The sequence below is a fragment of the Gracilinanus agilis genome, chromosome 3, assembly GCF_016433145.1.
Source record: "Gracilinanus agilis isolate LMUSP501 chromosome 3, AgileGrace, whole genome shotgun sequence".
Lineage (NCBI taxonomy): Eukaryota > Metazoa > Chordata > Mammalia > Didelphimorphia > Didelphidae > Gracilinanus > Gracilinanus agilis.
The window spans coordinates 486,872,070-486,889,558 of record NC_058132.1 but is presented as its reverse complement, the minus strand read 5'-3'; the positions used below and the strand labels follow the sequence as shown (position 1 = coordinate 486,889,558).

The 17,489-nt window shown below is 37.6% G+C and overlaps 1 protein-coding gene across 1 annotated transcript in view; it reads left to right on the top strand.

Moving 5' to 3' along the window:
- VWA3B (von Willebrand factor A domain containing 3B) overlaps window positions 1–17,489 on the top strand; it is a 253,855-nt gene that overhangs the window by 71,444 nt on the left and 164,922 nt on the right. The window contains exon 9 of the mRNA XM_044669294.1: window positions 10,922–11,041. Coding sequence (XP_044525229.1) covers window positions 10,922–11,041 — 120 coding nt within the window. The remainder of the gene's footprint in view (window positions 1–10,921; window positions 11,042–17,489) is intronic.

Genomic DNA, 17,489 nt, shown 5'->3' with positions numbered 1-17,489 from the left:
AACAGAAGAGAGCCAAACAATTTTGCTGTTAAGATCTTCTTGAATTTAAGGAGGGGCTATGTCAGCCCCGAGTTCTTTTTTCCCCTCTTTGATTGGTGCAGGGAAATTTAGGGCACAGCCCAATGTCTCTGCATTTCAGACATGCCAGTGTGCAATGGGTAGGAAGAAAGAGGGGGCCGATGGAGAATAGGGAGAGGGGAGAGGTTGGGGGTTACTTTTAGCAAGAATGTTTATAGGGGGTCTGTGGGTCCTGGAACCAATCTCCAAGTTCATTTGGCCTGAAGCTTGCAGGTGGAAAAAATTAAGAACATCTTATTGGAGTGAGGGAAAAGATGGGGAGAGAAGGCGGTTCTCCCCAGAAACAGTCTGCTGCCCAGGACACGAAGCTAAAACTCAGGACTAGCCCGGAGATTTGGTTTTTCTATAGGGTTGATTTAATTTTTCCACGGGACTTAGATTCTTTTTATTGTCCTCTGCCTATGACTTATTATTAGGCTGACAGAGGGTGCTCAAGAGACTTGTGGTCTTTGTCTAGAAATACTGTTTAGCCAAGCGTGTGGCTGTGTATATATCACGTCTCCCCCCACCTCCCCTCTCCTCCTCTGCCTTCTCTCCCTTCCACCCCCTCTTTCTTCATACTGGTCACACACCGGCAGGTCTGAAATACCGACAAGCTGGCCTGCGCCCTGCATTTCCTCTACTCCCCTAATTGTTCTCTTACTCAAATCACACACCCACAGAGCTAAATATATAAATATAAAAAATATAATATAAATATATAAATATAAGAAATACATAAATATAATATAAATATATAAATACAATAAATATACAAATATAACATAAATGTATAAATATAATAAACATATAAATATATAAATACAATAAATATAATATAAACACATAAATACAAGAAATATATAAATATAATATAAATATATAAATATAATATAAACACATAAATACAAGAAATATATAAATATAATATAAATATATAAATATAATATAAACACATAAATACAAGAAATATATAAATATAATATAAATATATAAATATAATATAAACATATAAATACAAGAAATATATGAATATAATATAAATATATAAATACAAGAAATATATAAATATAATATAAATATATAAATATAATAAATACACACGTATATAAGTATAACGAATACATGAATATATAAATATATAAATAATGTATTAATATAAATATAGCTAAATATATAAATAGCACATATATACACATAGTTAAATATGCATACACACCCCTATATATGCACATGTTCATGTGTACACATATATGACTACACACGCACATACATATACACATGTGTACACCCCTATATTTTATATAGGCACACACATTTGTACATGCACACCTAAACACTCTTGTCTTTTATAAATGTGCACATATTTTTATATACACTCCTACATGCCCCTAAATTTTACATAGGCACACACATTTATATATACACACCTATACACTCATATTTTATACATGCACTATATTTTTATACATGTATGTATACTAGTGTATATATGCACACACCCCATGTCTTATACAGGCACAGTTAATATATGCACATGCATTTTTAATATTTATATCTGTGCACATATGCACACATTGCTGTATTTCATATATTGCACACACATGTAATGTACATCTGAGAATTCCAGACACATATTTATAAACACATTTGTATGTGCACACAATACAGTGTATAGATGCATACATTTTATATGTGTATAATACTTATGTACATGCCCTTCCATACATGCATTTGTCCCTAAGTGCACTCATAGAATTTCTCTACATATACTTGTGCATGTATGTGCATTCACATGGCATATATCATATACCACACACACACACACACAAATATCTCCATCAATCTTGTTTATAATTTTTAGATGGCAGAGTTAATCAGCCTGGCTGAGCCTAGTTCTCAAAGCTGTTTATTCTTGGATGTATGAACGTAACCCCCGGGGAAAGCACTCCGTGTGAAACTTCCCTCTTGCCCTTGGGGCTCCCTCAGGAGAGATCAGGAACATAAATTCCAAGCCATTAATAGGCACTGCCTTCGGCCGGTCCTCTAGAGTCTAGACCATCATCCCTTGCCAGCTGCGCTTGGGCTGGGTGGAGAATGGGGGTCAGAGAAGGGAGCACTTAAGCTCCTTCCCGTCTTGTCTCCCATCTTCCCTAATAAGCAAGTTCTAGAAGGTTAGGATTAATTTCAGTCAGAAATATTTCTTCGGGGGAGAGAAAGCTCTGGCAGAATGCCCATCCTTTCTTCCAATCCACTCCGCATCGGGGTATCTCGAGGCCGAAGGTGAGGGTCTTTTGCTAGTTCAATGGAGACATTATTTGGACCACGGCCAGTTTTTGTCTTCATGTGGCTGCTCATCACAGCCAATTTAGACAATTTAACCCTTTGGTGACAATCTTAAAAACGTACTGGAACTTTTGCTTCTAAATCACTTATTGTCTCCAGTATTTTTTTCTTCTAGTTATATTTTATTGCATTTTCCCCCCTTCAGTTACAGTTGACCCCAGTATTGGCAGGCTCAGAGACTTCCTGGAGATGGGAAGGATAATCAGGTTCTCCCCTTTCTTTTCCATTTTTTGGAACATTTGCTAGGAACAAGAGAGAACCCATAAGGTGCTCACAAAGAAACCACCTGGGGAGGTTTTACACTTATTTTAGGGATGTTGCCTCTACTAAAAATATTTTTTTGGTTACATCCTAATTAGTAATATTTAAAGAACCACTCTGAGAAGCAGAAAAACACCGAAGTTATTATTTTGTACTTGTGCTGTATTTTTTACAAAATTCCAGAATTTGAGAGTTGAGAGTTCTTAGGGCCCATTTGGTACAAGCCACATACAAAAGGCAGCCCTGTAATAATATACATACTCAAAGCTCTCCAAGGAGAGAGGACAAACAGCTTTGGAGCTAGGTCATTCAATTTTAGGACTGCTCAAATTTTTAGGAAGGTTTTTTTTTTTTAATTTGTTTGTTTTTGCCATAAATACTAAATTAGAGGGGGCAGTTGGGTCAAGCCTAGAGACAGGAGGTTCTAGGTTCAAATCTGGCCTCAGACACTTCCCAGCTGTGTGACCCTGGGCAAGTCACTTGACCCCCATTGCCTAGCCCTTACCACTCTTCTGCCTTAGAGCCAATACACAGTATTGACTCCAAGATGGAAGGTAAGGGTTTAAAAAAAATACTAATACTAAATTAGGCTGTTTGCAATTCCTTCCCGTTTAAAATCATAACAATGGCAATTTACATATGTTATTTCATATGCTCCTCATAACAAGTTTCTGAGGTAGATAGGGCAAATATTATGATCTATATTATTTTTTTCAGGCTTAATCATCTATGTCACTCTCCAGTTAGTACCAAAAGATTTTGATTGCTTCTCAAAGAATTAAAATTTTCCAGTATTGAGAACAAGTAGAAGAATGTGTTGTAGGCTCTAAAGAAAGTTACAAGTGTTTTTTTTTTTTTTTTAGTAATGGCAGCATCACTAGGATAAATGTATAGCCTCTCCCTACTTTGAAGGGACAACATTCATTTGGAATCTTAGGTTCTGACAGTCTTATATATAAAAAAAAAAGAATGCTAGGTGACTTAGTGAAGAGAACTAAGCCTAGAGACTAGAGGTCCTAGGTTCAAATCTGACCTCAGATACTTCCAAGCTGTGTGACCCTGGGCAAATCACTTAATTCAGTTTCCCATCTCTTTCCATCTGCCTTGGAACTAAGGGTTATTGATTCTCAGATAGAAGGTAAGGATTTAAAAAAAAAGTATATTGTGTACATTTCCTCCCACAGAAAGCTGGTTGTTAACATTTGCCAGAATACCCTTGACTCTACCCAGATATAAGATGAAAAAATAATGATGCAGAAAGCTGAGTTTCCACAGTGAGCTTGCATCAATGTCTGATCTTTTTTTTTTTTTTTTGCTAGTCAGTTCTTTATTTACCAGTATCAATAGGGGGAAAAAAGGTACCTTGGGCACAGTATATTTTCCACCAGTGACAATGTGTTGAATCAGCTTTTCAATCAGACATTTGTTCCCCAAAAAGGGAACCATTTTATCACAGTGCTGACTTAGAATCTGAAAGAGGAAAGACTTGATTTATGGAGTTCTTGGATCTATTTCTTTCTCTAGGATGCCTGCCAATCAAGAAAAGTAGGAGTTGTAATATTTCAACAGGCTATTCTTACAAAATGGCATCTGTGTAATGGACCAAATGTTTATTAAGTATCTATGTGTGAAAAGCACTGCCCTTGGCTCTGGGATGCAACAAGGAAATAAAATACAATCTTTGTACCCAGTTAGCTTACAATCTAAGGGGTTTTGTTGCTATAACTCCTTTGGAGGGGGAAAGATGAGGTAGAGTTATATGTTTTCCATGGAGTGTGGGGGGGTGCCTGTTATGGAAAACCTCTTTTATTGGTGTAGATCAGCAGTTTCATCTACTCCTTAGAGACAGTTGTCTTGATGCACTGAGATGTTGATGTTTCACAAACACATGATCATGCAGTTAGGTCATCAATGGGATGATTGGATTGATGGGAATAGGTGGAATCACCAAAAGGGAAGCTTAGAGAGAAAAGGACAAAGTTTTGGTTGATGCACATACTTTGAGGATGATCCAGCAGAAAAGACAAGAAGGATTGGTCCAGCAGATAGAATGAGCACGGGAAGAGAAGCTTGTGAGTCAAGTGAGGAGATTGTATCCAGGAGGAGAATGGTAAACAGTGCCTCAAAGCTATGGTGAGGTCCAGTCTCAGTCTTGACGGAGACTGAGAAATGACTGTCAGATATAGCAGTCGAGGTGACTGGAAACCTTGAATTCAACAGTTTCTTCCGAGTGGTACAAGTCAGAAGCCAGATTGCAAGGGGAATGACAAATTTTTTGGAGTTGAGAAAGTAGAGGCAACGAATGCTGACGATTTTTTAAAGAGATCGACCAAACAAGAAAGAAGAAACATAACATGATGGCTTCATGAATGGTTAGAGCCAAATGAAGGTCTTGTAAGGATAGGGGGAGACCTGATCATGTTTACAGTAGTTGAGAAAGGAGACAATGAGTCACGAGAGGGTGAAAGATGATAGAGAGGGAATGATAAAGACATTTCCTGGGGAGGAAAGGTAGGGATGAAATTGAGACACACAAGAGGGGTTGACATTGTCAAGGGGAAAGGTTACCTCCAAATCTGGATAAAATAAGTTAGGCACAGTGTGGAGGGGTTTGGGGGCATAGTATAGGAGAGAAGAGGGGATTTATCATGACTGACTTCAGTTTATTTGTTTATTTATTAAATGAGGAGGTAAGGTCCTTTGCTGAGAAGGAAAGCTCAAAAGGATGTATTGGGATGTCGAGGGAAAATAGGTCTGGAACATCTGCAGCTTCAAGAATTATGTTAAAAGTCAATCAGAGAAAAATAAAAAAAAGATTTCTTGTAGCAATGAGGGTCAAGTTGAGATGAGATTATTTGAGTTCATTATGGACCAAGTTTATATATGTTTTTGTATCTTCCTCCAGTCTTATAGTAGTGTGAGAGCAGAGGAAAAAAGAGAGAAGAGAAGGGTAGGACCGAGACAGATGGGGATGAAAGAATAAACAGTAACAACTGGGAAAAGGGGGGGTTCATTTCAGCAGATGGACCCTGAATCATAGGAATCAATGAAGGAAGAGATAGGATTCTGTGAGACATAGGGTCCACTATATAAGTCTGGCAATGATGGAGGACAATGTCAGGCTAATCCATCTCCAAACATCAGGACAACCAAAACCAAAATAAAATGAAATATCAAGGGGATTAGTTGTTTGGGTTCATAAATATGTGATGATTAGGTTCCCAGAGGCCTGACTCGAGTTTTACTCAGTTCCAATTCCTTTGCTTCAATCTGAAGTGATATGAGATAACATTCACCTGGAAGACTGTTTGTATATTGAACATCCACTTGGCTCCTCTTTGGGCCAGCTGTCCAAAGCCTCGGATGAAATCATGGAAGGGAAAGGCCTGCTATCTCAAGTTACAGAGGTCTGAGGCAGTCATTTTTAGAAACCATTTGGTGATTCAGGACAGAAGAAGTAGTACATTCATACATGGCGTAGGTTTCAGGGTGAGGATATCTCCAAATCCAAACCCCTGAGAGGGGCCGGGGTTGGAATCCCATCTTCCCAATGAAATTACGGATGGTAAAAGGTCTTGGAATCAGGAAAATCTGGATTCAAGTCCTGCCCCAAAATATATTCTATATCAACCCTAGATTTAATAAATCATTCTTCCTAGATTAAGATTAGAAATTATAGCTAGGTAGCTGATGAATTGGCAGAGGGGATTTCTAAATTTCTAAATTCAAAAAAATGGAAAGCCAGAGTAGATTCTGCCTCCATTGCTATCTACTTGGCTCTGATGCTAAAGTACCTCGAGGTAAGAGGGCTGATGTGTTGTGGTGTCATTTTCTCAGATGGTTTGTCGACACCTGCCCTTAGGGAGAGGATTAACAAATCAAAAGGGCAAATGCCAGAGAGGGTGAGACTTGGGTGACCTAATCCTATGCCCTGAGTTTTTCAAGGTTATTTTGTAGAGAAAAGAAAATGTCAATATCCAAGTTAATGAGTGAAAGCTACAGAGCCTGAGTATTAAAGTTCCCTCTTAAAATATTACATATGAGGAGGTTTTATGGATTAGAATGCCAGAGAGGCGGTGCGTTTAACTTAGCATGTTCCAGGAAGGAAAATGTCATGTGATGAAAGGTACTAATCAAAATGTCAAGGCTAAAATTATGTAGAGGCCAACATCAACCAAGGGGGTGGTATTCAAAATAGAAAATCATAATAAATCCAAAGAAGCACTTAACATCCCATGGCTGAATTCTCAACCTTATAATTAAAAAAGGTCAAAAATAGCTAAGTGGGGGTGATAGGAGGTGAAAGAAATGGCAAATACTTGAATATTCCAGAGCAAGCAAATAAACTAGTAAGTATTGGTCTAACAAATACATCTCTATAATAAATTTCTTCCCACAAGACTCTTGACCAGACGTTTGTCTCTAAATATGCACTCCCTTAGTGTACTATATTTATTCCTTGTCTCTGTTTTCTGAAAGGAAGTGAGGTATGGTGGATAGAGCTGGTCTCAGACATAGGAGGTCTTGAAATAACAACAACAATAATATCTAGTAATTAAAATAGTGCTTTATGGTTTTCAAAGCCTTTTACAAATATGATCTCATTTTATTTTTACAGTGACGCTGAGAAGTAACAGTATTATTGTCTTAATCTCACAGATGAGTAAACTAAGGCAGAGATTACATGATATCCCAGGATCATATAGCTAGTGTCTGAGGCAGGATTTAAACTTCTTGACTTCAGGTTCAGGGAAGTATCCTCCTGTACTACCTAGAAGCCTCTTTTTGAAGAAGAAAGAGGAGGAGAAGGAGAAAAAAAAGAAAGAGGAGGAGGAGGAGAGAAACAGCAATGACAATGATGATGACAACAAGCATTTTTAGGCACCTCTTTTGTGCCAGGTACTGTATTTAAGTACTGAAGGTACAAAGAATGTCAAAACCACAGGAGGATTTCACATTCTAATGGGAGAAACAATAAGCAAAAAAAATTATATGTGAGATTATACAATTTAAATGGAAGTGATCTTAGAGGAGAAGGATTAGCCATGGGAAGGGGTGCCTACTGACTGTGTGACATTGGGTGAGTCAATAAATCTTCCACTGCCCAAAGCAACTTTAAGGCTATTGGTTACAGAGATGTCCATCAGCATTGGTAGAGGAAGATTCTCCATTGGGGGCTCCCAATAGCAGTGAAATCATAGGTCCAATTGTATCCTAGTCATGCTTCCATTTAACTCTGTGAGTTCCCTAAATTTCCTTAATGCTTCTCTCATTTGCTGGTCTCTGGTATTTTTTGTCCCTACTCGCAACCAATTTGCACTGAGGGATCTTGAATTGGTTTGCATTCAGCATGCCTAAACATTTGTCTTCATACCAAACTTGACCCTCCAGTGCACCAACACACCAAGGCAGTTTGATAGCAGCAGCACAGGGAAGATAATTTACTTAACACTAATAGTGCCATGCGATTTAAGTGGTACTTCAAAGCTCAGCTACTGGTCTATTATGACAATGTCCTACTTTATAACTAACCTGAAACTTGAACCTTTGAGTTTCTCTATGGGCTTAGAGATTTTAGGTAGAACAGTGGATAAAGCTCAGACATAGATTCAGAAAGACTTGAATCTAAATCCAGCTTCAGATACTGTGTGATTTTGGTTGTCAGTTTTTAAAATGGCATTTCATTTCATTTTATATTTCTTTCCAGATTGCACATTAATGCAATTTTAATAATTGTTTTCTGAACTTTTAAGATCCATGTTCTTTCCTTCTTTCCCTCTACCCCTCCCCAAGATGGCAGGCAGGTTGTACATGTGCTATCATGCAATACGTATTTCCATGTTCATCATTTTCTGAAAGAAGGCACATACCATTTACACTAGAGAAAATAAAGTGAAGAATGGCATGCTTAAATCTGCATTCAGATTCCATCATTTTTTTCTTTATCGTTGAATAGGCTTTTTAGTCACGAATCCCTTGGAGTTGTCTTGGGTCCTTCTTTGCTGATAAAAGTTGTCATTCACAGTTGACCATTGCTGTTATGGTATACAACAGTCTCCTGGTTCTGCTTTCTTTCCTTCACATCACTTCATATACATTTTTCCAGGTTTTTTTTTGATCCACTTGTTTATCACTACAGATGGCAAAATAGTATTCCATTATAATCATATAATATGACTTGCTCAGTCATTTCCTAATTAATGGCCACCCCTTTAGTTTCCAGTTCTTTGCCATAACACAAAGAGATGCTATAAATATATTTGTACATGTAGGTCCTTTCCTTCTATCTTTAATTTCTGTAATATTAGGGAAGTCACTTTTTGCCTCAGTTTCCTCAATTGCAAAATGGGGATAGTAATAGCACCTATCTCCCAAGGCTGTTGTGAAGATCAAATGAGCTAATATATGTAAAGCCCTTGGCATAGTGCCTGACACATAGTAGGCACTATATAAATGCAAATGATTACTATTCTTACTATCTAGCCAAATACAACTACTTTTTCTCAGTCATCCTTCTTGATCTCTCTGTAGCATTTGACTCTGTTGACTACCATCTCTATCCTGGATATTCTCTCCTCACTTCTTTCTCTTGCTTCTTCACTCCATTAGACTCAGTTTCTCAGTTTCCTTTGCTGGAATGCCATCCAAGACCCCACTTCCTAACTGCATGTATATTCCAAGGTTTGTGCCTCAGCTGTCTTCTTTTTCCTCTCCACATTCTATGTTGGTGATCTTGTGAGATCCCACAGGTTCCTTTATAATCTCTAAGCAGATAACTCCCAGATTTATACATTTGACATGATTCTGTTTCCTCATCTCCAATCTCTCATCACAAACTTCCCCTTGAACATTTCTAAGTGGATGTCCCATAGACATCTCAAACTCAACATGCCCGAAAGATAACTCATTATTTGCACTCACTCCTAACTTTCCCATTTCTGTTGAGAACCCTACCATCCTTCACTCAGTTTGCAAAGTCAGTCATTGGGTCCTTGGCATACATGCCCACAGAGAGGTCTATGTGTCCCATCTCTGGCACACGTGCCATAGGTTCGCCATCACAGCTCTAAGAAGACCAAAATGATATCACTGGTAATATCTTTTGACTCTTGCATAAATTTGGATTTAATTAAGGCAGGGCTGTATAAAGTCATCAGCCTCACTCTCCCAGTCATTGAAGTCCAGGAGTAAGACAAAAATCAAGACAAATGGTGATGGCTCAGGATACAGTGGATGACCTTGGCTTCTTTAATGTCTAACCAAACTCTAAGTATTCCACAGTGCCATCATGGTCAGTGGAACAAATTGTTCTCATCCACCCCTTCACATGTGGGATAGACAACTCCCTAACTCACCAATGGGTCTGAGGACTGTAGGTTATCCTCAACCTGACAACTTGTTTTTTGTTTTTTTTTCACAAGGGTGTGACTGCTACATATGCTACAACTTCTTGGAGCCCCAGATGAGAGTTGGATGATGGGTGGAAACCAAAGGATAAAAGCAGCCTTGAAAAAGGGCCTGGCAATTTCTTGCACCAGGGGTGCTAGTCTTCATTGAATATTATTGCAACAGCTTTCTAATTAATCTCCTTGCTTTTGGTCTTTCCCCTCACTAATCTGTTCACACAGCTGCTAAAGAGATTCCTAAAGCATATGTCTGATGATGTTACGCTCCTTCTCAAAGGCTTCAGTGCCTTAACCACATTATCTGTAGGAAAATTAAATACAAACTCCTCTGTTTGACATTTAAAGCTTTTTACAATCTATCTCTGGTCTGCCTTTCTGGACTTATTGTCTATTACTCATCTTTACCCAGGGCAGTTATATGGCACAGTAGAAAGAGCCCCAGGCTTAGAGTCAAGAAAACTCATAATCTGGTCTCAGACACTTACTAACCATGTGACCCTGGGCAAGTCACTTAACCTTATTTGCCTTAGTTTCCTCATCTATAAAATGAGCTTTAAAAGGACATGGTAAACTGCTCCAATATTTTTGCCAAGAAAACCGCACATGGGGTCACAAAGAATTGGATACAACTGAAAAATGATTGAACAACACCTTCGTATACTCTGTGATCCAGCCAGACTAACCTGCTTTGCTGTCTTTCAGATGTGATATTTCATCTGTCTTCATAACAATAGACATCCTTTTTGTTGTACTTGGGCATTTTTTCTCAAGTGTTTTCTCATTCTGGGATTTAGCCTTTGTGACACTATTTTTATAATTCTATTCTACTTTTGTTTTTGCCTTCATGTTAGATATCTCATCTGAAAAAGAAAGTACTTCAGTGGAAAGTTTTCAGATAGCTATCTCTAAAGGGTACCAGAGATATATAGAAGAGCTAGAAGACACCACAAAAGAGAAGTCAGAAGAATTTGGTAAGTGAACTTGGCATTTCCCCTCTTTGGCCTTCTCGGTAATATCTACTGACTGATGTAACTACTTCTATTTTGGGTTATTAGAATCATTGGCTTGGATTTGCTGATGAGTGTAGGAACTTGGAAGAAGGAATACAAGAAATGAGAACTTTGACAGGCTATAAGAGCCTGGGCTTCAGAATCTGTGGTCATAAGGCCCTCACCTTAACAAAGAGGTATAACAAATATTTGGTTAGAGGTTGGAAGATTTAGGGGCAGTCTTCAAATTAAAGCCATGCTAGCACATCTGTAGGGAGTGCAAGGGAGCTGGCCTATGACCTGAAGAGATCATGATACCTTTTTTGCTTTTGCCACAGGCTATCAACAATTAAATTTGCGCCTCATGCAAATTGATCTTCTTGCTGTAGGACAAAGTGCAAAGACAAGAAAGATTTTTTCTTTTTCTTTTCTCCAGCTTATCACAGAGAACAAAGTCCTATCTAGGAGAATTGGAAAGATCAAAGATCCAAATTAACTCTTGGGAACACAAATTGAGATTCAGGAGGGACATTAGAAGTCAACTAGTGCCATCCATTCATTTTAAAGATAAGATCTCTGATAAATATCAGGCCTCAGAGAATTTAAGTAAATTTAATGAAGTAGCAACACCTTCTGGTACTCTTAATTCTAAGTCCAATAGTCATTCTCTTGTACCATAGAATCTCAGTTTTAGAACTAGAAGGGACTTTTAGAGACCAGAAAGTTCAACCTCCACCTCTATTTTCCAGACAAGAAAGACACAGGTAGTATTTGGCATGTCATTTAAATTCAGGTGTTCTTGATTCCAAGGCCAGTCCTCTATCCAATGATGTCAGGGGTTCTTAGCCAGGAATCCATAGATCTAGTTCAAAGGGTTTGTCGTCTCGATGGGAAAGAAATAACATCTTTATTTTCATTAACTACTTCTATTTGAAATTTACCATTTCTTTTCATTATAAATACAGGCAACAAATTATTGTTCAGAGAAAGGATCCATAGACTCCATCTGACTGCCAGAAGGGTCCATGGTCCCCAAAATGGTTAAGAACTCCAACCCTCAATCATGCTTTGGAAGAGGATATCCAAATTAGGGGCAGGAGAATCAATAGCAGATAAAAGAGTTTGAGTGATTAGAACTCTGTGGTAGTTAAACTCTTTGCTCAGATATTGAATCTGGACTGATTAGGAGGAATTAGCGGCTATGTTTCATGGAAGGATCAGGGGAATTCATAGATATCTCTAAGAGTGAAGGGATCTGTTACTGTCCCCGGAAGAAGACAGATATCATGATAGTTAGCAATTTCCTTTTGAGGAGAATGGGTATGAACATTTGGAAAATGTGGTGTCTTTCTGGGGCATATATTCAGAAGGCGACCAAGTACTTCCTCAGAACTCGAGGACTGCTCCTACTTTCAGTGATATGTGTGAGAACCAATGATACTGCTAGACAGAACTAGAAATTTTGAAGATTTGAGAAGGAAAGTAAAAGATTTAAAGCCATAGGTAGTCTTATTATTGCTGCAACCAATTGAAGATGTGGACTTTAGTAGAGAAAGTGATATATGGGAAATTAGAGTACCTTTAACTAGGTCTGTATCCCCAAGAGATCAAAGAAAAAGGAAAAGTAGCTCTATGTACAAAAATATTTATAGCAGCTCTTTTTGAGGTGTCAAAAAATTGGAAATTGAGGGAGTTCCCATCACTTGGGGAATGGCTGAATAACTTGTTGTATATGATTGTGATGGAATATTATTGTGCTATAAGAAATAATGAGGGAGATTTGGCAGAAAAACCTGAGACTTATATGAATTGATGCAGAGTAAAGTGGGCAAAGCCAGGAGATTCATAGAAACAGCAATATTATAATGATAATAAATGCTAAAAGTTATAGCTACTCTGAACAATTAAATGATCCAAGATAATTTGAAAGGACTCATGATGAAAAAATGTTATATGCCTTCAGAGAAAGAATTGATGAACTCTGAGTTCAAATTAAAGTATAATGTTTTTCATTTTCTTTACTTTTCTTGGGGGTTTTGGGCAACATGGTTGATGTGGAAATATGTTTTACATGATTTCATATATAAAATACTATATTGCTTATCTTCTTAAGGAATGGTGGAGAGGCTAGAGGAAAGAAAAGAATTTGGAACTAAATATTTTAAAAAGGATACAAATAAATAATTTAAAGAAAGAAGACTATATATATTAAACATATTTATATAGTAAAGTTTAATTGTACATGTAATAATTATACAATATAATATAGTTGCTATATTATATATTGTAATAATTAATATATTAGATATATAATATGATAAATGTTCCCCAGAAGCATGGTTGACTCAAGAGAGACGGGATGTACCTCTTAATATTTCCTGAGATTGCTAGTGTGTAATATATATACAAACATATATTTTTTTGCTTGACTATATTTATTTTTTACAAGTGATGGCTTCTATGTGGGGGGGAAGAGAAGTTAAATGGGGGTGGGATATCTATCTATCTATCTATCTATCTATCTATCTATCTATCTATCTATCTATCTATGTGTATGTGTTTCCCCTAAGCTCTAGTCTTTTCATGGGAGCTGTGTTGATAGGGCTTAGACTTGAAAGTTGGCTGTATATAGCCCTGAAGATGCCAGTCAAGTGGGTGTTTATTAGGCACCATCTACATACAGGGTACTATGTAAGTGCTAAGAATAATGAGGATAAAACAAAACAGTCCTTCTTCTTGAAGAGCTTGCATTCTCTTGGGGAGACCCAATATTGATAAGTGAATATGAGATAATTTGAAGGAAAAGTGAGTACTGAGTAGGGGGACCAGGGAAGACTTCTAATAGGTGGTGGAACATGAGCTGAATCCTGAAGGATACAGGAAATTGTAAGAGGTAGAGATAGGGGTCAGTGCATTCTAGGACAATGCCTGCAAAGACACGAGATGGAATGTTGAGTTCTATCAATAGCAAGCGGGTCATAGTACATGAATGGAATCCACTGTTGAAAGAGCAGCTCCAAAACCATCTTAGAAACTCAAGGTACAAAACACCTTAAGATGGCAGAGTAGTCAAGGGTATTTAAACTAGGTCTACTTAATTAATGAGGATAGACATGGAAGAAAACCTTTAGCAGTTTGTCAAGTGAAAATAAGAAAGCAGTTGAATTAGGATTAGCTTTGAGCTGTCTCAATAAATCACTCACAGTATTATCCTAGGCTTTATAAGTGAGAGGGTGAGAATTAATCTAAGGTTCATAATTAGTAGAGCTATGGAAAAATGTGAATGGACTCACCCTACTTAATAACTTTAAGTGTATTGTGCTTTTCTTGGGATGTTGAGTATGCCTTTCATCCAATAATTGGTGTTTATCTGTACTGAGAGTGAATTTGCTATTTATTCTTGCTTACCAACTAGCACTTTGGCTCTTTACATTATAAATTCTTAACTCTTCCTGCTGTCTAAGTACTTTGGGATCACTTTGTTCATCACAGTGTCATTGTAGATGATCAATGTAATCTGTTTGTTTTTTTTTCTTTTTCCATAAGATATTGTGTTATGGGCTATATAATACAGTGTTATCAAACTCAAATAGAAACAGATCCCAACTGGGATCATATTGCCTTAGAAAATCACAAAATAACATTATCTATGTTGCACTGCATTTTTATTTATTTTGTTAAACATTTTCCAGTTATATTTTAACCTGGTTTGTGGCCTACCCAGGCCAAGAGTTTGACACTTCTGGTGTAATGGATAGAGACCGTACCTCATTGCCCTGAAAACTTGGGGTAAAGTGTCACCTCCAACATAGATAAGTGTGACTTTATGTATGATGTTGGGCAAGTTACTTAACTTCTTAGGATTTAGAGAATTTTCTAAGGCTCTAAGTTATAGAGAAGGTATCAATAACTTGCATTGGTAGAAGTTCCTCACCAGGAACTTTTTACATTAAATGAAATCACCAGTCTAGTCCCTATCTGAAATGTTGAGAACGTGAAACTCAAGAGGACACAGTCCTGGATATAATCATGTCCTCTTTTCCTTTACTCAATCCTTTAGTGTTGGCACTGCTATAGCCTTCTGCCTCTTTGCTAAATTTGATTTGATCATATTTTTGTTAGGATTTTTTGCATGTGGAAAAGAAGCCTTTAGAAGAAAGCAGTTTTTCCTGAGAGCAGACATCCTGTTCTAGATGAGATGATAATTATAGAAATAATCAACTAGAAATTCCCTTTCCCTAAGAAAAACCACTAAATTATTAATGGGGGAAGAGTCAGGAAAGAGTTAAACGATTCCTCAAATAACCAACAATTTTAAATAGATGAAGATGTAAATACTAGTTGGCAGAGAGTTCTTCAACAAATTTATGATCTTAAGTGACTTGCCCAGGGTCACAGAGCTAGGAAGTGTCTGAGGTCAGTTATGAGCCTCTGTGCTCTATCCACTGTAATACCTACTTGTCCCCCTACCCCAATGGACATTCTTTTTCTTCCACATAACTAGCCTGTCTCACTCTTTTTAAAAAATTAAAACAACTAAAAAAAAAACCAACCCTTACTTTCTGTCTTGGAGTCAATACTGTGTATTGGTAAGGGCGAGGCAATGGGGGTTAAGTGACTTGCCCAGGGTCACACAGCTGGGAAGTGTCTGAGGCCAGATTTGAACCTAGGACCTCCCATCTCTAGGCCTGGCTCTCAATCCACTGAGCTACTCAGCTGTCCCCTAGCCTGTCTCTTTACATTTTTGTATATTATTTACACTGCTTCTTACTAATTCTTTGTAATATGTTATAGACTATCCATACTTATCATGAAACTCGTAATCATTTTCAATTCTTAGGAGACAGGGATATTTCATGGCTTGTGGCCATACTTTCCTGGTAGAATATTTATGTTTAAAAGATTACAAATGTGTTATGGGAGGGTAGAGAATTGGATATTGATGTAGGAAGGCTTTACTAATAGTGTGATTTTGTAACCTATTGTTTCCTTGTCTATAAAGGGAGCTAGTAAAGGCACCTACCTCACAAGATTATTTGGGAGAATCAAATGAGAGAATGGATATTAAAGCACTTTGAAGCAATAATGAGCCATTAATTCAGGGAGAAATTTGGGATTGGTAATTGGAGAAAACCACCAAAAGGTTTCAGGAAGAAACATTCAGGCAGTGCTGGAAATTTCCTTTTTTTTTTTTTTTTAATGATGATAGAATTCAAAGGATGCAGAAAGAATATGTCAGATACCTTTCAGATGGTCAAAAGTCTAGAAAGACCATCTAAGGTTGTCTCTCTCAGATTGATCAGCTTAAGTAGTCCAATGACCATTTGTGGTTGGGATAGAAGTCAACTGGCCACTGAATCAAATGTCTGGAAGGGCTTTTGATGGCTAACTGATTTGATGATCTGGAGTCCTACATAAGCCTCCAGAAGGTACATCTCCAGGATTCACGGGAGGTTACTGTTCTATGTGAACACAGCTTGGGGGAGAGAGAGGGAGGGAAAGAGAAAGTCAGGTGAGCATTGGAAGAAAAGTTAAAGAGTTAGTAACAAAAAAACATTTTGTTTTGTGTTTATATTTCTAAGGCTAATTCTCACTCCATAAACTTTTTAAATGAAGTGATTATTTTGTGTATAACTCTAGATGTAAGGAATTCTATTTTTTATTTCAAATAGACAACATCAAATGAGAAAATATGCTAGTCTCTAACTGCCATCATCCTGCCTTCCTGCCCATGTAACAAAATTGTAACTCAGAGATCACTGTTCATCTAGTAGTTTACTCTGAGGGTAAAGCATATGGGATGAGGGGCAGAGAGGTGGCTCAGAGGATTGACAGCCAGGCCTAGAAAAAGGAGGTCCTGGGTTCATATCTGGCCTCAGATACTTCCCAGCTAGATGACCCTGGGCAAGTCACTTAACTCACACTGCCCATCCCTTACTTCTCTTCTGCCTTAGAATTGGAAGGAAAGGGTTTAAAAATTAATTCATTTTAAAAAGTATATGGGATGAAAAAAAATTTGGCCCTGCACAATATATATGTATATATCACCATGGCCCTGATGATGAGATGATGAGTGTTATAACAGGACTCTTATCTGGTCCAGCATTGCCAAATGCTAAGAACTTTTTTTTTTTTTTTTTTTTTTTTTTTTTTTTATAATTCTCTGCCTATCTGTGCCCCTTCTCCACCCTTTTCAAATGTATGCATCTTTTCCCTCTTTCATCAATGTCTTTCTCTGCTGAATGACAATGAAGAGTGTTGCCCCATTTAGCAAGATTGCAAGTACACTTGGACATTATGGAACATTCTCTCTCTCTCTCTCTCTCTCTCTCTCTCTCTCTCCCCTATATCTTTCTCTTTCTCTCTGTCTCTACCTCTGTCTCCCTTTCCCCTTCTCTCTCTCTTTCTCTCCCTCCCTCCCCTTCTCTCT